Below are 27,906 nucleotides of genomic sequence, written 5' to 3' on the forward strand. Positions count from 1 at the left end.
TGTAGGGGGGTTGTTTTGGTTTGGTTTTGTGGTTGAGTTTTTTGTGTGTTTGGGGTTTTTTTTTTGTTTTGTTTTAAATTCAAAGCTATTCTCTTACCATACCTAAAGCATATCTAAGCAACTACACATGGAAACCAAGATGATCTTTTCAGCTGGAAGCTTTCTGCTAAGTTTTATTTTCAGGCTTTTTTAGCAAGCTTTGAGTTTTTCTTGTGTGCTCACAACTTTCCAAAGTATTTGTAAATATTGCAGAACTCATAAGGTTATCTTCCTAACAGCCAGTCAGTCTGTATATCTCTCTATATATATTTAATTCACAGCACAAGAATTCATCAGCTACGTTAAAATATCGACTTGTTAATTTCATTTCAAGATGCCTAATTTTAGGATGTGAAGATCTAAAATATAAATTTGGAAAAAATCTTTGCAAAAAGCTTTCAGGAAACCCACTCTCAAGGGCTAAGGCTGTAAAAGAGCTTTTGTGAATTTGCAGTTCCTCAGCAACAGTTAATTGTGTCTTTAGATGCAACAGCACCTACTGTGATCCAACTACTACAAGCAGCTATGAGGGTGGTCATGGTGTGAACGTATTCTCCCTGTTCTAATCTGTAGCCAACTGTAACTGTGAGAGTCAAATGAATGCATAAACATACTGCTTTGTCACCTAAAACCATGTGTGTCCAATATTACTGAAACACTGGGCCAAAATTCATCTCTACAGTAAAGCAATGGAAGACACCACATGGTGAGGGGACAGCTGTTGTTACTACACAAGCATTCAGATTTTGCATCAAAAAAGCCTCAGTCTGGGATTAACTCCTCATACTGAATGCAAAATTAAAAGTACAGAGTTATGGTTCTCCAGCCTTTAAAATGAAAAGGAGCCACAAGTGCAGATACAAAAAATTCATGGCATTCCCGTAAATAATAATCCTTTACCATGGTTTAGCAAACGGAGCTGGCAGCACTGAAGGATTAGCTCACCCAAACCACTAGGCACCTTCTATAGAAAAGAAACAGGAATGTGGTTTATTGTTTAGCATCACCCTCACAGGTGCATCTGCACTTACCACTTCCACACTCCCTCCTTCTGCACACCACAGTTTGACACTATTCAGGTTTTTTTTGTAAATCTCACTCCGATTTTCAATTACTTCCAAGGCAAATTTTCAGACAGCAAAGCATTTCTTTCCAAGGAAACAGTCTGACTTGTTTAGAGCTCTTAACATTCATGACCATAAAACTGCAGACCCTTTTATTGATAAAATTAGAAAGCGGCTAGTATGTCATACAGTTTACACAAACTTTTAATATATATAGTTTATATATAAACTATACAGCTTATAAAGAAATTTTTACAGTCATTTATATTGACTTGACAACATGAGATAATTGGATTTTTTGAGAATAATTTTAAGCTTTAGACCATTTCTTGCTGTAGATTCCATTAAAATCACTGCTGTATGGAAATTTGGGTCATGTTTTCTTTCCAGCTAGGACTTCGTACCAGGCTTCATCTAATTTTGGTGATTCACTAATTTGAGCATGTCTGGGCCATGACCTTGCAAATAAACCACGAGGCAGAATCTATTTAAAAATACCTGTGCAAGCATTTGTAGAACAAGGGTCCTAGTAAAATCCCAGAGGTCAGGAAACATTTAACCTACAATGTAGTGTTGTTTCCATCTAGTAACTCTATGCAGAATGCAAAAGTTTTCCTGATTAAATTTCTTGCCCATAAGGTCTTATTTTTCTTACAATATACTTCTACATTCTCACAATTTCTTGCTTTACCTGCAAGAAGTCTGAAGTCAGTCTCATCAGCTCTAACACACATCTGCTACTGCAATCCAGCTCGACATGGGGGATCTGCTATAGTTCTAAAGACCTCTTGTGAAGCTCTAAAGATCTGGTACAAGGCATTAATGACCTGAACTCATATTCAAAGCCACACATACAGAGGGTCCTTTGCTCCTTCAAAGCTCTAACTCAAATCTGAGTTCCACCAGCATGGTTTATATTAAGGGAGCCAACAAAAACAAGGGCAGCTCTAACTTTTCAGAGCAATGGTCAAGGCAGACCAGGAAGCTCATCATTTGTGCTCAATGTGTGCAGCTGCAGAAACTTTACAACACTGTGATAACTTAAAAAAAAAAAATTAAAAAAATTACTTCTATTGTTCATCCTTTCCAGTCCCACTCTGCTCTAGAAAAACAGGGCCCATATGCAGGCACCAACAGTAAGAGGAAGGCAAGCATATAGCTTTTTCATGCTTCTTCTCAGACTCCCAATTATTGTCAGCTCAAGAAATTCCTCTAGGCTGATATATTTTATCTATTTAGTAACTCTCAACTAATCTTTCTTTTCGGTATTTTTTTCCAGTCTCCCCTGATACTATGTAAACTTTCTGGATTTGCAAGACCAATTTATGAGTTGCACATGTCTGCTACCCATTATACAAGGAACCATCTGATTTTGCCTGGTTTGAACCTGGCTCCTGCTAGCTTTGATGGCACATAGCCCTTTGCTTTCAGTGAACCAACAGTCTATGCCTACTGACTTCCATGTCACTTCCTATGAAGTGATGTTTTTGAACAAAGTTTTATTTTCCCCACAAACTGTCTCTTCCCGGCTAAAGAGACCTAATCTGCTCTGCTGGTTCCTCATGTAAAAGCCATTTTATGCATAATACAGCCCATGAAGCCTTTTTCTAAGCCACCTACCATTCCCTACCAACCAGCCTCTTTGAAATGAGGCACCAAACTGCATGCAGCAGGAGCAAGCACAAGTTTACGCAGTGGAATAAGGATTCTCCTGCTTTGCTTTCTATTCCTTTCTTAATTTCTAGCATTTGCATTGGTTTTTGGAATGGGCCTGAGGTGATGTTTTCCATTAAGCCAGCACTGATAATTCCTAAGATCTGACTCCTCAAGGATTATGGCTAGCTCTGAGTTCATCTGCTTGTGCATGGTTAGGACAGTCATCCACTATATCAGCATTTGCATCACGTTGTATTTACATGCTGGGGAATTTTTCTGCCAATTTATTGCCCAAGCAGTCAAACTCAGAGGATGACTCTGCAGTTCCCATCTTTGCTGTTCCAAATACTGCTGTCATTGATAAGCACACTCAGCTCAAGGCTCAGCTTTTAACCTTATTATCATGCTTGCCATACTATATGAATACACTCAGCAGCATAATTGCTAGCAGAAACTCAGCTGAACCCCACTGCTAACCTTGCTCTACTCAAAGAGATATTTATTTCTACCCTCCATTTCCATCTTTTATCTAATTACTTATCTGGGAAAACATCCTTCCTCTTATCCCAGGACTGCTTTCTTTCCTTAAGAGCCTACAGACCTTGTTAAAGTCTTCTGGGAAAATCAGGAAGAGTTTCCAGACCACCTTCTCCCTGCATATTTGTTAATCCTTCTACAAAGCCCAGAGGATTTAAGGCACGACTTCTCTTTATAGGAGCAATATTTAGGCCTCCAAGCAGGTCTCATTAGCCTGGTGTTCACCAATTCTATTCCTTATTTCCATTTTTGATAGTTTTTCCTGAATAGATGTGAAATGTACAGGTCTGTCAACATTCCTGAATTCCACTGACAACTTAACAAATAGAATGACATATTTGCTATCTCAGTCCTGAGACACCCAAGAAAATCATCAGTTAATTGAATTATTAAATCATTTTTTTTCTTTGAACTCTTGGTTGCACATCCTCTGGTCCCAGTAACTTAAATAATTTAATCTTAAACAATATATTACATAGGTCTAAAGGACTGTTAGAGATTAATTTTAGACTTTTTCAAAGCAGCTACATGTAAATATGAAGATAAACCAAATTATCTTCAGTTATATCTTAAGCTTGTCAAGATAACAACCTAACCATAATAACTTGGGATCCTACTAATCCTCACAAAGAAGCCTTCAGCATTAAAATCTTAAACAACATACATCATGTAAAGAGACAAAAGCTCTGAGAGAAGAGTGAGAACCCAAGAAAAGCAGCATGAAGTTTCATCTGCCTCAGTATCAGGTCTTCTGCTATGATCAGCAGCAGATGTTTTATGACAGAGATTCTTTCCCTCACAGCTCCTCAAACCAGATTAGGGATTTTCTAAGCACAAAGTTCAACCAGTTCCTGATACAAAGCCAGCAATGATGTTGTCTGCTCTCCTCATCCCATTTTTGCTCAACATTGTAAGTGGCTTTCCACACACTTTCAGTCTGCTTACCACACCTGCTGCCCTGTCATCTCTCTGGTCAACGTATTTCTGTGCTGCTTTACAGCTCTACTCATAATAGAGGAGGGAGAAAGCAACAACAGAACACTACCAGTAACCAGTGTGGTTGCTTTCATTTCTAAACACACCTGGAGACAATTTTGCTGCAGTAGGAGAGTCCATAGGACGAGACCGGACTCCTCAGGAAAAGATTTTTCTAGACCTTGCCTGTTTCACAGATGCTGATTAGTGCTGCCCTGATCCCTGCATCATACCTTGCAAGTCATAGATTCAGAATGGTTTGGGTTGGAAGGGACCTCAAAGATCATCTTGTTCCAATCCTCCTGCCATGGGCAGGGGCAGCTCCTACTAGACCAGGTTGTTCATCCCACCTGTTCCAGGGTTGAAGCCTCTACAACTTCTCCAGACAATCTGTTGCAGTACTGGCCTCACCACCATCATGGGGAGGAACTTCTTCCTAATATCTCATATAAATCCAGCTTCTTCCAGTTTGAAGCCATCACCTCTCATCCTGCCACTCCATGCCTTTGTCAAAAGTTCCTTGCCAGCTCTCCTATAGCCCTCCTTCAGGCACTGGAAGGCTGCTCTCAGGTCTCCCTGAAGCCTTCTCTTCTCCAAGCTGAACAGCCCCAACTCTCTCAGCCTGCCTTCATAGAAGAGCTGCTCCAGATCTCTGATCATCTTTGTGGCCTCCCTGGACCTGCTCTAACAGTTCCATGTCCTTCCTGTGATCAGGGCTGCAATGCTGGACACAGCACCTCAGGTGGGGTCTCACCAGAGTGGAGTAGAGAGGGAAAAATCACTTCTCAACCTACTGGCCACCAGCAGAGGGTAACCACACTAAAAGACCATTTCAGTACTGAACACATCTTTGTGGATATACAGGAAACTCCTCCAGGAACATTTTGCAATCATGTATTTATTTTCTGTTCTTTAACTAAGCATTGAAGATCTGCCCTTTCATCTTACCATTACTTTGTCTCTACCAGAAGTCTTGCTGATAGAACCTGTCAAAAGCTCCACAAAATCAAATCAGACTGTAAAGCTCTAAGAATGAAACAAACTTTTCTTCAAATTCACAGTGGCTTTTTACTATTATTTTAAAATTGGCCCATCTAATAGTATCACTTGCTTCATAATTTAAAAAAAAAAAGTTACCCACTATGGGCTTCATGCTAACCAGTCTGTTGTGCCCAGAATCCCCAATGAGGCTCAGAAATTGGTGTCCTATTTCCATCTCTCATTTCAGGGCTCATTTAAGTAATTGCTACGTTATTAAAAGCTGTATTAAAAGGGATTTAATTTTAAGAATTCTTTTTAGGTCAGCTAATGGTGAAGACAATTATTCCAAGGAGTTTTTTGTTCATCAACTTCAGATGAATGCTTCAGTTTGAAGCACTCCCTCCCCACTTGCCTTCAATACGTGATGTCGGCCTCTTGTCTCAACTCCACTGTAGCAAATATGGGTGAAAAGGATTTTTAGCCCCAGCATCTTCTTGAAACTACTTTATACTACATCTATCTATCTTTCTCTCATCTACTACTTCAACAAAATCCTTGGTAGTGATCCTTCATCTATTTTCTTTCCAAAAAATATGTAGAAATTTTTGTTCCTGGGCTTACCTGCTTTTGGATTTGTATTTGACATGCAAATCTTACCCTCTTTTGCTAAGCCTTTCCCTTTCTGAAACTTTTCCCCAATAATTAAGCAGCTATCTTCACTTTTTGGTCTGAAACAAGAGTAGCTCAATTCCACTGAGATGGGTGTATCTGAGGTGGTTCTATTTCGTACCACGGTGATTATTCATACATTTGACAGCATTTTTTAAGCCCTCAAGCAGTCTGTTAACCTGCCTGAACTGCACGCTAACAGATTATTTGTAAACATTAAAAAAATTAAAAACCTACGTTGCCTTTGAGAGTTTAAACAGATTACAAACCAAAAGGCAAGTATGTCCCTAAGTGTCCCCATGCTTTCTGAAAAGCAAGGCCAGTTGCAATCTACTCAGAAACATCAACTACAATCTTTATGTACATGTCACAGCTAATGCAAGTCAAAAAGGAATTATTATTGAGCTTTCTCATTCCCAAGATGTGCATCTCTATGTATCTATATATATCTATACATGTGTATCTCTCTAATTTTTTTTTTTTGCTTACTTAACTTCAACAGGAAGCCTAAGTGAGCAATAGCTTGTCCCACCATCATCATCAGTACCACAATGCGCTGCCAGGTTACTACTGGACTTATAATGAACTACACCTTAACACTGAAAAATCTGTATTCTAGCAGACAGACAAGAAGCAAGGGAGTGGGATGAAAAGTAAATATAAATCAAGAACCAGATATGTGAAGCAGTGAGACAATTTTTTTTTTTTTAGTTATGTACATTCAGCAAGTGGCAGCTACTTAAAAACCAGTGGTAATCAGTCACCTGGCAGAAGAAGTGGCACACAGTGACTTAAAAATGAAGCACTGGATGAGCTATGTACTCACAAGGCGATTGCTATCATCCTAAATTCATTCCAACATCCCTGGCTTTCACTTCCAACCACTGGTCCTTCTGTGTCTTCCCCCAAGATTGAACTGAGCAGCCAAATTCAATAGCAAGTATTTTCTCCCAGGAAGACATCTGCTAAGCTAATAAAGCCCCTCCAAGTATCAGTAAATACTATTTCCAACCCTTGGATAATTTCTACAGATATTCTTTGTCTGTTTTCCACAATTTTTCCTATATATTCTCCAAATAAGACCCAAAGAGCTCTTACAAGAAGGGGCTGAGGGAACTGGGGTTGTTTAGTCTAGAGAAAAGGAGACTGAGGGGAGACTTTCTCCCTCTCTACAACTCCCTGAAAAGAGGTTGGAGTCACATGGGGGTTGGTCTCTTCTCGCTAGTAACAAGTCATAGGATGAGAAGAAACAGGCTCAGGTTGCCCCAGGGGAGGCTTAGGTTGGAAATGAGAAGAAACTTCTTCCCTGGAAGGGTTCAGAACCAGTGGATCAGGTTGCACAGGGAGGTGATTGAATCCCCATCCCTGGAGATGTTCAAGGCCAAGCTGCACAGAGCCTTGAGCAACCTGGTATAGTGGAAGGTGTCCTTGTCCATGGCGGGGGGGGCTGGAACCTGATGATCTTTAAGGTCTCTTCCAACCCTTTTGGGAAGAATTCTTTGGGGATCTCCCCTCAAAACTGCTGGAGTATAAGATTACCAGCATCTATGATTGCACAAGTACTAGATTTCAAGTAAAACTAGCAATTACAGTAATCTACAAACCTACCTCCAGAAGAAATTTTAGAAGTTATCTATTTGGTACAACAAAGTATTGGTTTAATTTACTACACTAATAGTTTTGGGTAAAAGTTACTGATTTTTACTCAGAGGTTATTCCCTCAGTGGTTTCGGGAAAAAAATATTTTTCCTGTGGTTTAAGAGATGGCATGAAAGTATTGGCCTAACACACCACACACATGAGCATCCAGGTATTAATTTACCTTAAACTGGATGACCTGGGGGAACTTGAGAGAGGAAGAGAAAAATCCTAATACGGAACTTCACACATAGCAAGCTCCCTCTAGTATTAATATAAAAATAGGTTAACCAGTTTTTTTTAATGTCTCAGACACCATTTTCTTCCTAAAGGAAAAAAAAAAAAAAGGAGCTAAAGCTAAAAAGTAGTAAAGCAAAGTCTCTAGCAATATACACCTGAAACAGGTTGTTGCTCTGCAATTAGCTTTCACAGTCCAGGTTCTCCCAGGCTTTGATTCTAGATTTTATACCAAGCTTTCTTTAACCTATAGCCTTTAGGATGCAGCAAAGTTTCAAATATCCACCTCTATCACCATAAAGCCATCTGAATAGTCCTCCTATGAAGTAGATTTTGCTCAAGAACATGGAAAAGTAACTCAAATTACACTGTGTTTTTTTTAAAATTAAACTCTTCTGCCATATTTACATAAAACCCAGCTAATTTTGTTTTTTTCTGTTTGTCATTACAGCAAAGCATGGAGGGGAAAAAAAAAGGTTCTTTCTTGCTGCATTCTCAAAATAAAATTTACTTTTCTATCAGGCAAGCCAGAGGAAAAATGTCATAATTAAATGGGTCATAAATATAACACTAAAATTAGTATTTAAGTCAATGTAATTGAACAGAAATGAAAATCTAGGTTTTAATTGCATGTTACAACTCCAATAGCAGCACTTAGCAGAAAGTGTTAACTCATTTTTTTCATTGTTAGGTGCTTCATGGCAATTGTTTTAACACAGAAAAAAGTGAGAAGCTCTTCAGTAAATTTGATTGTAGGACACTCAGGCATGCAGACCAAATAAACCATAGGTTGTATAGGTAATGAAGTTTGGCCTGTGATACATTAATGTGGAGACAAAGTCCCAGAGAAAGGGAATACATGTTTTTTTTTTTTAATTCACTCTTGGATTTTTAAATGCAGTTCGAAAAGTATTTCCATTTGATAGAGAACTTAATGACTTCTTCAAGAAAGTAAGTTTGTTATTTTCATAAACTTCACTAAAGAAGTTCTAAGTCCCTAAGAGTGCAGGGGGCAACTTTCTGTTTCCTAATTACTTGATATGTTAAAAATCTGTGGCCATGCTGTTAAATTCACTAGAGAAGATGAGCCCAAAGGCACGCAGACACATTAATGTGTATGATTAGTCTTTACTAGTAAGGAGTATTTTTCCTTGCAAGGTTATTATTTGTCTCATGAAGCACTAAGCCGGCTTAGCAAGCGTCAAATATTTAACCGCACTGGGCTGGATGCTCTGCTTTAATCCACTCTGGTGCAACAGGGCTTGTTAAGGGTGTTTTGAAAACATTACCACATGGTATCAAACCCAATCCATACTCTAAATCATCCCCAACCTCCCAGACTGCATCACAGTGACCGAGATACTACTGCACAGCTAATCCTGCCGCCCGCCTGCTCCGCAGCGCTGTCCTCTTCTGCCTCTCCTGTCCTTTGTCCACCTTTTCTGTCCTGCTTCCTGGCACATAAGCATGTAGAGACCTTAGCTCAGTAACTTCTGGATTTGTTACCTTTTTTAACATTGGCCTGCTGCTGGCAATCTGTTTCTCCTACTTCCATTCAGTTTAAACAGCTTATCCAAAATCAGGGCAGGGGTTGTCCTCAATCTAGTTTTGACTATCTCTATCAGAAGCATTTCAATGCCACAGTTGATGTCTAAATAACATTCTTCCTTCCACATCAAAGACAACTAAACTCTTTCACTGGCAGTGCCATCTTGCACCACTAGCAATCAGTTACTGCCTAAAACACTGGAACTAAATCATCTTTCAGGTCCTCTCCAACCCAAACCATTCTCTGACTTTATATCCAGTCAAGACCAGTACAGTTAATAAAAACAACAGCAACCATCAAGCACACACACTAGAAGTCACTTAGTACCCAGATTCTCTATTACTTTCTTTCCAGAGCTCTTGCAATCCATATTTCCCATGTGAAATACGTATTTCCCATGTGTATTTTGTGTCTACAAATGTAGTGGGGAGCTCTTGCTCTATCACCCAGTGACTCCTCCCCAGATGAGAAGGGAGGATCAGGAAAAGGAGAGAAGACCCACAGGTTGAAAAGAAAATGGATTTAGTTAAATAGACAAACTAATACCAATGCACATAGAAAGTATGCAAAGTTATACTCAGCTTACCAAAGGTGCAGCAGTCAGAACATCCAAGAAGTCAATCCTCAGAAGCAGCAGGAAAAGGAGCAGGCTCATGAGGAGTCTGAGCAGGAAGAAGAACCTGAGCAGAAAGCTCCCCTTTCATCAGCACACTTCTCCCTTCACACTGATGGGACACACCTGTAGCCAACTCAGCTCAGCTGTCCTGGCTAACTCAGAGCTCCTGATAGCCTGCAGTCCATGACATTCTGTCCCAGCAAGGTCATTGTGTCCATGTGTGTGTGTTTAAACAAATTAATGAATCCAGATGCACCCATTAACTCTTGATTAAAAAGAGAACACCAGTAAGAGAACTTTGGATGGTCAGAATGTTGATATTCCCTCAAGACAGCTATGTGAAAACTCTGATACTATACAACACATCAAATCTGCTACTTTCCTAAGTAAACACATGTTGTCAGTGCATGCTCACCTTGTGAAAGTCCAAAGGCTGCAGCAAGCCCCAGAATTTCCTTTCCTTTCCCATCATTTCCAATTTCAGTTGGAAATGATGGGAGAACCTCCCCTCCTTCACAATTTACATCCCAAGAACAGTCACTGTATTTAAGAAATTCTGCCTGAACAGAGAGTCCAGAGCTGCATCTGAAAAACTCTTGTGTGTCTATCTACAGAGATGACAACTTTGCACCCCTGACTTCAGCTATTGGGTAGTTTTCAACTGACAGTCTCAAAACACCGAGGACTACAAATGGAAAACACACATTGCAAAACCAGTCAGGCTGACTTATGGCAGCAAGCCACATCAATCACTACTTTTGGGATATAGATTCAGTTGAAAAACTACTGAAAGCTAGAATTTGACACCACAGCATCTATAGCATGGTGTTGAAATCTGTAGGTTATTATTCTTGTCTGTACAAGACAAGAACCTATGCTACTATATTTAATTAGACAGGAAGTTTAAAAACTCAATCACGATCAGGAAACATCAAGCAAATGTCAACTGTATGGCCTTAATCCAACACATATGCAGGGCTGATTGGGTTTTTAACTAGTGTATAAGTGTTTATATAACATATTGTTACTATCTTTAGGAAATGTCCTTAGGGAAATATGTATTTGGCTGTTTGTTTCCTTTGCAAGCTAGACGGATTTTTGGTTGTGCTGTGAAACATTGTTTCCAAAAAATCTTTTTCCCTAGCTGTCACGTCAAATAATTTCTCTAGATCATTTAGATGCTTTTTAATATTCTCCTTAAAGGGTTTCATAGCATAATTCTCCTGCTTGGACAGATTACAGCAGCTCTCCACCCAAACTAGTTCTAGCCAGCCTGAGCATGGTGCATTTGAAAGCAGAATGTTATGGAAGTGTTTCTATTATATAAACACAGTTTTACTTTCTATAAATACAAGAATAAAGAAATAAAGCTTCCCACGCTTTGTTCACCTATCCAAACTAACTAACAGGCTGATGAGAGAAAGGCAGAAAAGGAAAGATAGACTCCACACACTTACATAGCAGCTGCCCAGTTAGTTTTTATTCACTATCTTTACATACTCCTGAACTATTTTAGGCAAAACTAACTCATGCTCAACTCTTAGTACTTGTGGCATTTATCCCAGTCATAACAACTTTCTCCTACCAATCTATAGCTAGAAGAATTTATTTTCTTCATTTTATATTTACAAATACATCTTTTTCTTTGATGCATATCTGCCATAAAACTGGAAAAAAAACTGCTTGAGATGCTAGTTGAAGAATATATCATCACACTCTTATAACTTTACTCTTCCTTGAGAAAACCTGAGGATTGAACCCACCAAGTTTACTTAACATTGCAGATGGAATCATATTTCTGAACCTAATGATTTGATATTCACAGCACAAAAGCAGAGAGGTCTTATTCTAGATTTAAAGATGTGGCTCATCCTCCCCAAGGGAAACTCAATTAAAAAAAAATAAATATCACATTTATTCTCTCCTTAAAACTATTCAAGCCCACAATAAAGTTCATAGTGGCTTAAATATTTAAAAACAGAAGACTGAAAACAAGGTTATTATCTGAATTTAAGGAAATAGAATTCAAAAGGTCATAAATGTATTGTTTCTAAACAAAATAAAACATACACCAATTGGCTGGAAATATGGTAAATACTCTAATTTGCTCGAACTCATCTGCTCTGGTTTAACAGTCACATAAAGAAACAAAAAGAAGCTATAAACCCAACAATGCCTTTGGCTGTTAAGCATGATACTTGAAAAAACCTAAAGTTTTTCTAGTTTTCTTTTGTTCATTAGACTGACTGACTTGGTGCTAGCAGAGAAGAAGAGAAACAGAATCACTACTATGCATTTTAGAATAACCAAGGTGCTCATCTGCTTTTGATAAATCGAGTCCTGTTTATTGTTACCTCACAAACACAGGACGAAAGAATCACTGAAAACATCCAGTTGGAAGAGCCCTCAAAGATCATCCAAGTCCAACCCTCGATCTAGCACTGAAAGGTCAACACTAAACCATGTCCCTAAGCATCAGCTCTACACACTGCTTAAACTCCTCCAGGGATGGTGACTTCAGCACTGCCCTGGGCAGACCATTCCAATGTTTGAGAACCCTCTCTGTGAAGAAAAGATTTCCTAATGTCCAGCCTAAACCTCCCCGGCACAGCTTGAGTGCCTTCTCCACGCTGTTCCAACTGTAGTTCAATATTTTATTATCAAGATCATTCTGCTGCACAAAAGAAACTTGCATACACTGTTCTGTACCTGTTCACTGACCTCAGGCAGGAGCCTGAGTATATTATAGAGGGAGATTTATACATCTGTTTTTAAAAGTGTGTGTAAGGTGAAAGTAGCTTTTGCTTTAACACTAAAAACTCTTAAGTATGATAACTGTAGGAGTTACCTGTAGGGTATGAACTGTAGAGTTATTTTAAAATGCAACCCCCAATATTCTACTGAGACTGATTACAAAATGGTTGCAATAACAAAGCCTGGAGTCTTCTGACTTCACCCTTTTGGTATCACTCCAATGCAGATTTTGGGTTGGTTTTCTTTTTTTTTTTTTTAAATGAAGTATCTTTTCAGTGATACTACATTGCTGAAGAGTTTTGTAATGGCATTCAGAGATTTTCACCTCAGGGTTACTGAATTCAATATGGCCCAGATCAATAGTGACTCAAAGTCATCACCATTTGATGAGAGTGTGGAGCTTAGGTTAAAATGTATTATAAGCTTGGATTAGCTCATAGTGAATAGCTTCATAACTGACACTAACAGGTATGGCTGCTGGCAGTCTCAATATAGAGCCTTCAATTCAATGGGCACACAGTGATTTGCTTTCTCCACCTACAGCAAGCCTAGGGTGAGACACACCAGCAGGAGACCACGAGCACCCTCAGACTGCTAGCTGCTTACTTGTACCTGTCCCAGGAGTAAGAGAGACTGGGAATACAGACACATTTTTCAGATATCCTACTTGTTTCACTGCTTTGAAAAGGAGTATTACTTCAAAACTAGATGACCTCAAGCAGCACACTAAATCAAAATACCCCTCCCCCTCAAAGACCAATTCATTAAATCAGCTGGTTTACACAGCACCTTAATCCTGCTACCATATAAACTGCTTGCTTCAGGAATTAACATTTTTTAAAAGCCTAGAAACTGTACTCAGGTAATCTGTCATATGATGTCTGATTAGAACAAGCACCATGTTATTTGCTACTAAAGAAAAAGCATACTCAGATTTCACAGCACCACAGATGTGGGAAGATTCAAGGCAGAAGAGAGCAGGTGGCAGGCTAGCTGGCAATTATGAAATGTGCAAGATTATAAGATGACTAAAATTTAATTGTCAAAACTATACTTTTTAAGCTAACAAAATAATAATAATAATTTAGCATTTCTGCCAGAAATGCAGAGAGACCTCCTTTGTAAAATTCAAGTTCCACAGCCAGATTTCAAATAAAACCTTCAGGATTAAAAAGCTCACTCAGATATCAATATCCTATTTATGCAACACAGAGATTTGATGGCTCAGGCTGGGAAAAATAAAAACAAACTGCAGTTTAACCAGAGAAGAGATGAATATAAGATGACCACAGCCTACAGTTCAACAACTGGAAAACAATGACAACTACTCTGTTTCACCACTTACCAATGAACTCTGTAAAAGCAATGCTTATGTATACCTTTGCTTTGTGGTACTTCCAATAATCCTAATTTAAGGATAAAAGTAAAGCGTAACAAATGGAACAGAATCACATTACCTAAGCTTCTCAAGCTCTGTGCACAAAAATAGTTTTTACTATTCCTGCTTTAGTAAAATCAAGCCAGGTGCTCCAACACCCAAATGCCAAGAAGTGCTGTATGATAACATGAAAAACAAAAATAATGAGAAACATGATTTTCTATCCATACATCTGGTCCACCTGGAAGGGATCAGGCACTGTTTTTCTCTGCCTTTATCTCCTCTCTACAGAGCAAGTAAATATCAAAAGGTCATTAGTATCCACCCCTGATCGAGAGACAACTTGGAACTCTATCTTCAGAGATGAGCGAGTCAAATAACGATATGGAATGAAGAGGAGATGCCAGTGGGAGAAGATGAAGAATCTGTAAACCAAAAGGAATTATAATCCTGGTCCCACTGAAGATAGCGATAAATCTCCCATTGATTTCTCAAGGGCCAGGATTTTCATGCAACAACGACATCATTCACACAAACAATGAACTCTCGTGAAAACAACCTGTGTTACAAATCATGTAAAATCAAACTACAACAAAGAACATGAGATAAATCCTACTGGGAGAGAAATTACTTGGCCATGATTCACCAACAGAATGATTACAGAAATATATGTATTCTTGCATGAATATTTGTAGATATGACAGAACAAGATCAGATGGAACAAAAAAATGCCTTCTAGTAAGTTGCTCTTTTTCCTTCCAACTCTACCCAATAGGTTGCCCAACAGCAAAGTAAAAGGTTAGATGGTTAGAGAGTGCAATAGTGGCTTAACACCCTATGCAGGCCACAAAATGATGCAGCTGAGAAGGAAGCCCATGGTAACACTCCCTCTCAATTTCCCTTAATTCCTAACTGCCATGCACAGAACACTTTTTCCAGTCAATTTCTGGTGACAGATAAAGGAAAAAAAAATATATCAGAAGCTCAAGCTAAGTAAATTAAGATCCTTATCTCTTCCTAGCAACCCAGAAGATCTAATCTGGGAGTACAAACACTCAGCGACAAAACAAAAACAATTTCAGAAATAAACTTTCCCAGTACTTGCTTTGAAGAGCTTTGTTATCAGCATGAGAATGAGCTTTGAGTAATTCTTCCACAGTCAGACACGGATGGCATGAGTATTTTCAATGGTGCCATATGAATATGCAGTTTAATGCTGGGTAAGAATGATTTCCTATCTAGAAAAGACCCTCAAGTGTCTCATTGCTTCACTTCCATGCTCTCAAATACAGTTGAGTCTGCTCACGTTGTTTTCAGCAGATGGAGTTAAAGAACATGGTACATGGTCACAGAGAAGTTTCACAACTGGTATAGGCAACATGTCCACTGAGGCCAATTCTATGAGGCCAGGAGCCAGGTCCTGAACTTGGGTCACAACAGCCTGATGAATGCTCCAGGCTTGGGAAGCTGGAAAATTGTCTAGTGTAAAACAACCTACCGGTGCTGGCTGACAGCCAGCTGAAGATGAGCCAACATGCTCAGGTGGCCAAGAAGGCCACCAGCATCCTGGCCTAGATCAGGAATAGTATGACCAGCAGGACCAGGGAAGTAATTATCCCCCAGTATGCAGAACTGGTGAGGCCACACCTTGAGTACTTGGTTCAGTTTTGGGGCCCTCACTACAAGAAAGACATTGAGGTGCTAGAGTGGGTCCTGAGAAGGCCACAAAATTTATGCAAGAGCTGGAACCCCTCTGCTGTGAGACTTGGGGTGGTTCAGCCTGGAAAGGGCTCCAGGGAGACCTCAGTGGGGCTTTTCAGTGCTTAAAGGGGGCTGTTTCTTCTTGTCGTGTCCTTTGTCTCATTTTTTTAGCAGGGTCCGTTGTGCCAGGACAAGGTAAACAAAGCAATGACTGCATGCTCTCAACTCTCAGGCAGCTCATCTACAGAACCAAGGAGCAGAGTTGTTACTTTATCCTGGCTTGCATTAGAAACATGGTGGCCAGCAGGAACAGGGAGGTGATCATCCTCCTGTACTCAGCACTGGGGAGGCCACGCTTCGAGTGTTGTGTTCAGTTCTGGGCCATTCACTACAGGCAGGACCATCAAGGTTCTGTCCAGAGAAGGGCAACAAGGCTGGAGAAGGGCCTGGAGCACATGGCCTACAAGGAGCATCTGAGGGGAGCTAGAAGCGTTCAGTCTGAAGAGGACAGCTCTCTAACTCCCTGAAGGGAGGTTGCAGTGAGCAGGGGACAGCCTCTTCTCCTTGGTGTCAAACCACAAGAGCAGAGGAAATGGTTCCAAGCTGTACCAGGGGAGGTTCAGGCTGGATGTTAGGAAATACTTCTGCACAGAGAGGATTCTCAAACGCTGGAATGGTCTACCCAGGGCAGCAGTGGATTTGCCATCCCTGGAGATGTTTAAGCAGCGTGTGGGCCTGGCACCTAGGGACATGGTTTAGTGTTGATCCTAAACTGGGTCGAGGGTTGGACCAGATGATCTTTGAGGTCTCTTATAGGCAGATGTTTTCTGTGATTCTGTGATTTCCTTAAGTGCATGAAAATATGCTCCAGTGTTTAAGGATTCAGTGTTGACCCTTTGCAGAGAAATCAAAAGCTAAGCACATTTGAAGAACAGATTTGTTACAGAAACACACAAGTACGCATCATGCAGATGTACTAAATAATACAGAAAGAGAAAATTAACAACAAGAGAAAGCTGACAACTGGAGTGTCATGAAACGTAGGAATCCAACAGTGGTAGATGATTAAGCAGGTTTTTGCCAAATTCAAACTATTGTAGTAAAAAATTTTAGGTCTGGCTAAAAATGGAAGGATGTATTCTTCACAGGCTTGGAAACAACTAAGGAGTAAGCAAATCTGCAGCACAGAGGAATCAAACAAATGCCAGCAGCAATTTCTTTCACTATTTTGACACAGAAGTCAAAAGGTTGCCCTAACACACCCCAAACACACCACTCTTCTCATCTCAGTCTTACAAACAAGGTACATTTCCAAGTCAGGAGATGAATTTGTAACACTTCTGTTACCTGTGTATGTCAGTTCTAGAATGAAAATTATACATTTCCAAGCCAATATGTTTTAATAAAAGTTCCCAGCATATAATTAGGCTAACTGCCACTACAAACCCTTCTCTCTAGAAAGAGCCTTAACAGTAGGCATAAATCAAATTGTTAGGACTTTGCCTTCTGTCAGATGAAATACACAAAGTATATAAGCCATAATCAAGAGATAACTACACCTGGGTATTAAGTGAAGATTTCTTCTTCCTTTTTTATTTTCTTTTTTTTTTTAAATAGAGAAGGATCTATTCTTGCAACCAAAATATTATTAACTGCAATTAAGAGGAAGAACCAAGCCTCAAAACTCGAGAGCACTATGTTCATTTTTAGTGAACAAGAATAGCATTTATATTAGAAATCATAGAGACCTTTTATATATTTTAATCAATCACATCCTATTATAACAAGATTTCCACTGTCATTGCACAAATTACATTGCACATCAATCTCATCTTTTCCATGATGTCTCTGCCTGACAATACTTCTCTAGACTTCAAGGTGGTGGTACACATACAATATTCCACTTAAGAGGCGAGCAAGAGAACCAATATTGCAAAGGTATAACAACATGGAATACTTTGAACTTACCTTCTTTTTTTGTGTCCTGTTCCTGCCTCCCAGCCAATCATCCATCTGTTCCTCAATCTCTTCAATTGAAGCTCCATGATCATATGATGGGGTATATGCATTTAACTCCAGAGCTGTGTATGCAGGGAATTCTGATTTGGGTTTCCTGACTTTAGGCTTCTTCTCCTCTATACAAAATTAGAAAATAAGTAGAAAAAGTGATGCTACTAATACTGCAGAGAAGAACAATTTAGAAGCAGACCTTGCTCCTCACCTCTTAATGCTTTATTAACATTTCCATTAAGGAAGTAGCTTCAATTTCTTTGTTAAAAATCTAGTTCAGAGTACTATGCAATAATTTCATTTTAATAAAAAAATAAATTGCAGCACCCATTGGCCTCTCTTCTTAAAGAAGCATGCCTTAAAGAGCCAAATGAGACCCTCAGCATCTCCGTTAGCTCTTGTCACTGCTACACCATCAGGCAATTGTGATTAGTATAGGCAAAAGCATAGGGAGCTGTTAAGAAGATGTCAGAAGTCCAGCTGACTTCAAAGAAAGTGCCAAAGGTAGAAAGGTTGAGTTTTTTTAGACAATTTTGTATTACTTTATGGTCAGGTGTGCTGAGTAAAAGCTTCTGAGCCAAGAGATAGCTTTTGTATTCTCAGATCCCTGTAACTACAAATAGTTCTGTTCCAGCACTCACACGTTTAGGAAGATTCAGTGTTTGATCTCATTTCTCAACCTGATCATTGTTCTCTGCTTTCTGTCCTTCAAATAGTAATAAATGGAAGCAGCAAACTTAGAGGACAAGGTGGTAGAACAACAACCACCACCACCACCTAAACCTTAGCAACAGGAAACATATACCCTATATAAGATGGTCTCAAAAGATAGCTTTAAGAGTGATTGAACTTTAGGAAAGACAAGAGGATGAGGATCAGAAGCAGCAGCTCAAACATTCTTCTTGAATTCCTGAGCTGCAGAAAGCAACCATAAACCTCAGGTATGCCAAGTGGAACATTTGCTTTTTCCCCGTTGTATTAAAACCACGCTGTACTCACAAGAACTGGATGCTCCTAATGATGTTACTCAAGCCACAAAGTCTGATCTAATAGCTGGCTGCAGCCAAAAGAAATTCTACTCTGTTGCCATTTTTTCTGAGCATCACAGGAAAATGCCTGTTTTCCATTGAAACCTTCTGAAAAAAAAATCCTAAAGAGGACAGAGGGACTGTTCCCTACAGATTCTGATGCAGAATTCCTTTTCCTAACAGTCTGTGTGCAGGAACAGCAGAGGCAAACAACTCCATGGACTTGACACACTCCTAGGAACTGAATATTTATAAAAGCAATAGATGGGGAATCTGATCAATGTCTATAAATAGATGAGGGGTGGGTGTCAAGGTGAAGGTGCCAGACTCTTTCTGGTGGTGCCCAGTGATAGGACAAGGAACAACAGGTATGAGCTGGAACACAGGAGGTTCCACTTCAACACAAGGAGACACTTCTTTGCTGTGAGGGTGACAGAGCCCTGAAGCAGGCTCCCCAGAGAGGTTTTGGAGTCTCCTCTGGAGAATTTCAAAACCCACCTGGATGCATTCCTGTGTGACCTGCCCTAAATGATCCTGCTCTAGCAAGGGGGTTGGACTCAGTGATCTCTGGCAGGTCCCTTGCAATGCCTAACATTCCATGATTCCATGAAAAGTTTCATGGCACCTTTCAGAAGTCCAAAAAGAGTGGGAAGTTCATATGGATCTTTAAAGTTAAGACAACAACTAAGGATATTTTAAACTTCCAAATGTACATTGTTTAGAGATCTGCTTTAGTGGGGAAAAAAATATCTCTAAATTTGCTTGTAACTGTTAAGTTACTCTTAATAAAAGAAATATTAAGTAGCAATTTGTGTTTGGAACTTTTTTGTAACCTATAGGTATGCAGAGCAAATATAATGGAATAGCATCTGCTCACCCAAAAAAACAAAACTAAAAGAAAGCCCCAAAACCTTAAACAGAATTTCTCTCAATGTTCAGATGTTATTGAAGACAATATTGGTGCAAAATTATTTTTGCCTGTTTCAAAAGATAACTTTTATTATAATCAAATCACATATATTAACATTAAAATGACATCATTTCCCCCCTATATGGCCACATGCAATAGCTTCTGGAGTCAAGAGTTAGGATTTGCAAAGGTAAGTAACAACAGTTCACTTGCTAGTTACTGCAAACATATAGTCTGGTTAAAATATTCTAGGAGGTGACTGTCTACTATTTGTCCCTCAAAATAATGCAAATAGTTATGGCCTGAATGCATCTAAAATTCCAAAATGAAGACTGTAAATCACATAGGCTCCTTCTGTAGTAATTTATAAGTAAGTCTGTAGCAGTATTTCCAGAAGACACTGCACCTTACTTTATCAAAAGTAGTATCTAGGCTTTCTTCAGGCACCTAGGTGAGATAGAAAGACTTAACGTTTAGGTAGGACACCTCCTGTTTGCTGACCATCCAAGGAATGACAAATCCCACCTGGAGAAGATGGCTGCACAATGTGAAGCAGGAACTCAACCAGAATTAAGACTTGTCCCTACCATGTCCCACACATAGACAGAAAGATAGAGTTCAGCATATCCCTTACTGAGATAGTGGATTTTTAAAAAGAAATCAACAGAATTGAAGTCACAGCACCTTTGACACAAGGCTTCCAACAATCCAGTGAGAACTGTTTCACCTCAGAATTTTCAAAAGCCACTTTTCAGAATAGGAAAGCACATAAAAGGGGGTGCAAAGGTAACATTAGAAAGGATTGGAGATAGGGGAAGTTCAGAAGTTATGTTCAGAGCTTCTACTGTACAAGATGAAGTCTCAGCTTAAGGCAGCGAAGCTTTCAGGTGAAGATGGAGAAAGTAAAGCCAGCTCAATAAAACAGAGGAATAGCTTACTCTCACCACTATTTTCTGGGAACATTATGTATTTTAGTTGCCAAATTACAGTGTAGTCACTTTGAGTTTATGAAAATAAGTAATAACTAAAACAAAATAAAAAGAAAAAAGGAAAAAAATCCACAAACCAACAAAACAGAAAAAGCCACAAAAAAAACCCCAAACTCAAAAAAAACCCCAACCAAAGACCAACCAAAGTGCAAGTAATTCATCAAAGTACACAGAAATTTTACTTGCCAGTTGATGTAAATGTAAAGAATTCAGGTAACTTTTCAGAGAAACAAAATGACCACTTCATATAGAAAGAAAGAAAATAAACCAAAACCCAAGGGTCAAACTTCTGCAAAGGAAATATGACACATCAAGCTTACACCTCCTTTCTCTGCAATGCTTCTAAGCTTTAAGCAGCAACAAGAATTCACAGAATTCATAGAAAATATAGTCCAAAAAAGATAGTCTTGAAAAAAATCACAGAAAGCAACTGACTAGCATCTCAGGTTTGATACACAAGAAATATGACCACACACAGGGATAGACAGGAGCCAGTAAGACACTGCATGGAGATCTCCTTTTCTTTCACCATTGTTTGCTTACCTAGGTAACTATGGAAGACAACTAAAACATTTACAAACTAAAATTTGGTGAAAATACGACTGAGAAAAAATAAATTAATCACATGCATGTAGAGCAACACAGTCAGAATATAACAGACTCAAAAAGTCAGGAAAAAATTATACTAAGGTTTTGACAGCCTATTGAAAAAAAAATGGAGCAAACTACATTCAGTATCACTGCAAACATGGAAGAAAAACGTGTATGTTTAAAGTATATATGTTTCTGTACTAAAAATCAAAGGGATTGTATGAATCAAAGAATGTTAAGGGTTGGAAGGGACCTTGAAAGCTCATCCAGTCCAACAGCCCTGCCAGAGCAGGAGCACCTAGAGCAGGTCACACAGGAATGCCTCCAGACAGGTCTTGAATATCTCCAGAGAGGGAGACTCCACAACTCCCCTGGGCAGCCTGTCCCAGTGTTCTGTCACCCTCACAGGGAAAAAAAAGTTTCCCTCATGTTTCCATGGAACTTTCTATGCCTCAGCTTCCACCACTGCCCCTTGTGCTGGCATTGGGCATCACCCAGCAGAGCCTGGCTCCAGCCTCTGGGCACTCACCCTACACATCTTTATCAACATGAATGAGGTCACCCTCAGGCTCTCCAAACTGAAGAGGCCCAGCTCCCTCAGGCTCTCCTTGTAGGGAAGATGTGAATGCAGCACAAGTTAGAGATAGATCTATAGTAGTGCTGTAGTGAGACTTAGAGGCTAGTTTATTTTGGAGCAAATAACTAAAAATGTGCTGTGATGAATCTAATCTTAACTACAAAAAAAAAAAAAACACCCAAACAACTTCTCACAAACTGGAGGGGTTTGATGATGTTCACCTTTCTCTGAGTTATCTATCCTTCCCAAAACTTCCTGTTTCCCCCAAATACCTCACCAGGACCATATGAAAGGCTTAGAAATAAAGCCTCTTCCAAAGGAGCCCCATAATGCTGCATCTTAGTGGAATTCTTTCCATTAGATCTGGAGGAAGTTTTGCGGAGTCAGGCCTCATGCGGTCCAGCTGAAACAATTGGAAACAGCACACAAGCTTGCAAGCAAGTTCAGAATCCTTTCAGCAGGCCAGCTGAAACAATCAGTGAAAAGGATGATACTTAGTTTCCAAATTGTTACCTCTAAACCTAATTAAGTGATCAGAACATTTACACCCAGGCCAACCACAAAAACCTACACATTCTGTGAATGAATCTTCTCTGAACCTGCCTGTCAGCAGAGCATTACTGAGCAGGCACCTGAACGGTGCATTTTGGCAAGGATTAATCCTAAACGCAAGGTATTTGTCAATTGGTTGGAAGGAAATGTAAAGCCATCTTCAGTCGGTTGCCAGATGGCAGAAATTTGGTCCAAATGGTTCACAGTGAAGAGGGAAGTACAGGAAGAAGTAGGAATATGGACTGGCTGGTAGTCTGGAAACCATCAAATCAAAAGTATATTTGAAAATTACACAGTTAAGTACCTTATGCCAAATCTGCACTTAGGAGAGACTGCATGCAAGGAACCTTTGATGTAACAGCTTACTGTTATGGTAAGTGATGGACAAGTGATCCGAAAAGAGCTATCAGAGCAATGGAAACTGAGGTAATCTGTGATTCTGTTAGCAGTAATAACAGAAGAAATATGGTTTTATAATCAAAAGACAACAAATGTTAGAACACTGGATGCAAACCCTGGGTCCAATATTTACCACTACACTGGAAAATTAACTAGAGTACAGAAAATCCACAGAAACTAAAGGCTAAAGAAATGCTTTACATCAAGAAAACCTGTAGATAAATAAAACTTCTTAAGCTCAGAAAAATGCTAATAATGAACTGTAAGCTAAAGCTAGAGAAATCCACACTGAAATTAAAATATAACTATATAACAGCAGAAGTAATTATCTGAACAAACCATGAAGAACTGAAGACATCTCAAGGTTTTCTGATGAGTACTGTAACCTGCATGTAAGATGCTAAAAGCTGAAGTGCCTCCCTGGTACATGTCAAACAAGACAAATCATGGGAATCAGTAGTTTTAGATGATTTCTGCCTGCAAGAGTCTGAAATAAACACGTTATACTAGATGGTCTAGTGATGTCTTCTATTCCTAAATTTCATGAAACAATTTAAAAGCTAACCAAGCAACAAGCTCTACCCCAGACTGGGAAGGGATAAGCTATACCCCCAGGCTGCGTGGAAAGCACCAAGCCTTAATTCAGTGCAATGCATCAAAATCTGGATTTTTCACAGCAGGCACTCAGGTATGGCATGTCCTACTATAAAGCTCTGTACAGAGATAAACACCACTAGATACACCATCATAATACAGAAAGAATAGCAGTCATGCAGCCATAAGGCTAATCATTTTGTATTTCAGTTAAAGCTTGAATAAGGTGAATGAGGGGAGAAAAAACAAACAAACAAACAAACAACCCAACCAAAAACCAAACAAACCCCTCCACACACACACACAAAAGGAAATCTAACTAAGTACTTTCAAGATGGTTTACAACAAAATTGTTTCTTGCCATAAATTTTTCCAGGTGCCTTGTATATCAGGGCAAGAATTCTGGATTTACAAAGCAAATATATTCAGTAACTAGGGAGGTCAGAGGAGTTCGCCTGCAGTACCCAGCAGGTCCTTTAAGACAGGATCTAAAAAGGCATATCTTAAAAACAGATTTATGTCTTTGTACTGAAGGCTAAGGAAAGCAAATATAACAAGAACAGAAAGGAAGGACACTATCAAGACTAAGGATAAAGAAAGACAAATGTGTTTTCCCCCCAAACAGATGTGGTTGAAAGTACTACAGAGAGCAAGAGAGGAGCGGTAGAGCTGCTAGAATTTGCCTTGCTAACTACTCAAACTTGCCAATTCCAGTTTAAAAACTGGCAATCACCTGCCTCCACTGACACTGTATGCCTAAATCTTCTCAGCTTAATGACTCTTCAGTTCAGTTAATACATGCTCTACTCTACACTCCATAACTTAGAAGAACAGGGCTATTTATTGCTACAGAAGCATTTCCTGATACAAGATTATATATATGTGACACTACAGGAGAAGAAGAAGTTAAAAGGAAGTTTATTAATTAAAGCACTTCCATTTTAAAGTAAATTTTCTGCTTGGGTATCTAAATATGAAGAATGCAACGGAAAATGTAAGGCAAACCATTTCTATTTCTTTACATGAACTACCTAGTTATCTATAACTCCACACAAACCTTCATGATTCTTAGAACCATGAAGCCTGCATATTGTAAGTTTTTATTAAAGGTTTGTGGCTTTTTCCCCACGGTTTGTGGCTGAGGGAACTGAGGTTCTTTAGCTTGGAGAAAAGGAGGCGGAGGAGAGATCTTCTGCCTCTCTACAACTGAAAGGAGGTTGGAGCCAGGTGGGGGTTGGTTTCTTCTCCCTAGTAACCAGTGATAGGATGAGAGGAAAAGGCCTCAAGTTGTACCAGGGGGAGTTTAGGTTGGGGATTAGAAAAGAAACTTATTTTCTGAAAGGGCTCTCAAGCACTGGCACAGGCTGCCCAGAGACGTGGTTGAATCCCCATCCCTGGAGGTGTTTGCAAGAGGCAGAGATGTGGTGCTGAAGGACATGGTTTAGCACCAGCCTTGGTAGAGCTAGAGCATGGTTGAACTTGATGATCTTAAAGGTCTTTTCCAACCAAAATGATTCAGTGATTCCATGCTTCTAAGGTACTAATGACAATTTTGAACAGACTGAAGTGATCAAAACCAGTGCATAAGTTCCAGAAAAATATATCAAAATTTTGCATAACACTGACTTACCAAGAAGTTATTTTTTCACACTCCTTATAAACAGCACTTCAATGACATATCAAATACTGTGCATCCTTTAATACATTGCAAACTGTATTTTCCTCCTCTAGTACGCTTCCCTGGTTTTAGTTCAAGCTGCCCACAGAGTTTCAGCAGGAAAGCAGAGAGACATGGCAGTAAACTGGCAATTAGGTCACGAAAAAACAAGCAGTGCAAAACAGCCATCGCTAATCTGCAGAGATACATTTACTCAATTAGATAGATGGAAATATTATGAACTCACATTCCATGGTCTCTAAAACCAAGAAGAATGGGGGCAAATAAAATGCATGCTTGCTGCCTTGCAAACTTTCCTTGCTAATTGTTAAGTGACAATGCAGAACAACACTAAAACAAGCAAATTCGACAGATGCTTTGCATGCAACCTTCAGGAAAATAATATTGTTTTTCCCCTGCCCCCTGTAACACAGATGCAGCTCTTGTTCTTCTTTTAGGACTCATTTCCTTGTAAGAAAGGTAACTGACAGCTGATTCTGCTGCCCAGCAACAGCACTGCTACAGGTGACCAAATGACCAAATGAATTCCATGTTAATTTTCAAACTCTGCTAATTAGAGGTGGTGACTCTCAATCCTTCCTCTTGCTCCTTGCCAGCAAGCCTACCAAGAGAGGACAGAGTGCCAGTCAGTGAGACTGGAAAACTGGTGAGAACTGGCCCCCTGCTCACATGAATGACACTGGGTCACCTGGCAGACATGGAGGTCACATGCCATGTCACCATGTCACATCCAGCAGCATGACAGGGGACAGGGTGGTGCTTCTGTGAGAGGTCAGGGGTGACCTGGAGGAGGATGTGTGCTAAACCTGCACCTCATGTGTGGGTACTGCTACTGGAGTACCAAAAAAAGCCAGTGACTTATGTGACACCTGGCAGAGGAGAAACACTGAAAAGCCCACATGTGGTCTTCCAGTGAAAAACAGGAACGTTCATATTACAATTTTCATGACTTTGTACTTCCATCTGCACTTCTATTTTCAAATCCCAGTCCTTTTGGAACAGCAGTTCCCAAGGAAGAACACATGCCAGCTATTCTGAACAATGGCAATATGTTACTAGCTGACAATTTAACAAGTTTTTAATAATCCAAGTCAAGACCCTTTTCAAGGGCCTATTTTGTGGCAGGTATCTCAAACATAATAGCAGGCCTCCCTTACAAGCATTAAATGCAGTGTTTTGCTAGATTTGGCCTGGGTCCACGATGTTCACTGATGTGATGAATGGTACCCATTTTCTCAAGAGATTCAGCCATGGATAAGTTGGGAATTATCACCGGAACTGGATCTCTGCTGATTTTACAGAATTAATGGATTTTAAGTGCTAAAGACTTATGCATAACCAAAGCTAGCAAATTATTACAGCACACTCAGTGCAGAATAAAGCAACTTAAAAGCAGGCCCTTAAGTACAGTAAATAAAGCAAGAACACATACACAGATAGACAAAAAAAAAACTTTTAAAATTGTCTTCAGAAGAGGGGTAGGGTTAATCATTGTCAAAAGCAAATAACTGGAAGGAAAATCACCTATAATTATTCTGAATATTAAGGGAAATGCTAATATTCTTCTCTGGTCTTTTCTAGGAGTGTAAAGACTTTAAGGCATTTATTTCAACAGCAGGAATCCATCTCCCAGGTCTGCATCCATGCTTTTGGAAATTCAAATTATGTACAATTTCTTCCACAAAAATCAACTCAATACACACAAAGGAAGCATTGAACATATTTTAAAGAAGTATTTATGGACCTAGAGAATACCAAGATGCTCAAAAAGCAAGAGGTCACTTCTGAAAGCACATACTCTGATCTAGACATCTGAGATTTCCCTCTACTGCAAAGCAGCATTTCCAGCAAAGCATGCTTGTGTTGCTACAGTATCACTATCACGAGTTTTATGCTTCTATAGGAGCAAACCAGCAGCCAAAATTAGTCACAAAATTAAAAGCTTCACTTTAACAGCAGCAGAGAAATTATCTATAAAGCATGTATTTTAGAAGATGATACAAATGTTTATTCATATACATCCGGTGTAGTAGGCATATCACATTACAGCTTTGTTTATTAAGACAGTGGTAAAAACTCACTCTGAAGTGTTTCAAGTTCAGCCTTAGCCAGGGCATCTTCTTTCGCCTTCATTTTTGTTTCTTTATATTCTATATATAATTGTCTGGCATCCTTTAAGAAAATGTTGCAATGGCATTAGCATCCTTATACAAACAAGTTAGTGCAATGGATCTTTTTAAAGTTCTCAACCTCACAAAAAAAAAAATACTTAGATACATTCATTTCCTTGAGTTCAGCAATTTGCAGTAGAAAGCAATTGTTTAAAACACAGAATTTTTGTGTAATACAGGTTCAAATGTAATTGTGTTGCTATTATAGACTATGATGCTCAACAACCTGCAAAGTAAAATGATTAGAACCACATTTCTGATCACTACCTACAGCTTTGTATGAGGCCAAGCTCTCACTTCGCACTCATCAGCAATCTGGAAGTTCAAGAAAGAATGAAAAGTTTTTAATTAGAGTTGTGTGTACAAGGACAAACAGAGGCAATTGCTAGGCAGCAGTCAACTTGGTGTGCACAGATGACAGTGCAGCTGCATGCTCCAAAATTCAACTTGTTCCCCTTTGTTTTCCTTTTCTTTTTGTTTGTTTGGTTGGTTTTTGGTTTGGGTTTTTTTGGTTGGTTGGTTGGTTTGAGTTTTGTGCTGTTTATTTTAACCAACTTCTACACTGCTATTCAAGTGGTGAAAATATATATTAAATTTTTTTTCTCCAAGAATT

General features: G+C 39.3%; 1 protein-coding gene across 1 annotated transcript in view; it reads right to left on the minus strand.

The window, feature by feature from the left end:
- Nucleotides 1-27,906, minus strand: part of DNAJC1 (DnaJ heat shock protein family (Hsp40) member C1) — a 111,240-nt gene that overhangs the window by 16,549 nt on the left and 66,785 nt on the right. The window contains exons 10-11 of the mRNA XM_054389961.1: nt 27,204-27,294; nt 17,763-17,929 (exon numbers count right to left, since the gene is read on the minus strand). Of these exons, the coding sequence (XP_054245936.1) occupies nt 17,763-17,929; nt 27,204-27,294 (258 nt within the window). The remainder of the gene's footprint in view (nt 1-17,762; nt 17,930-27,203; nt 27,295-27,906) is intronic.

Source organism: Indicator indicator, chromosome 20, assembly GCF_027791375.1.
Source record: "Indicator indicator isolate 239-I01 chromosome 20, UM_Iind_1.1, whole genome shotgun sequence".
NCBI lineage: Eukaryota > Metazoa > Chordata > Aves > Piciformes > Indicatoridae > Indicator > Indicator indicator.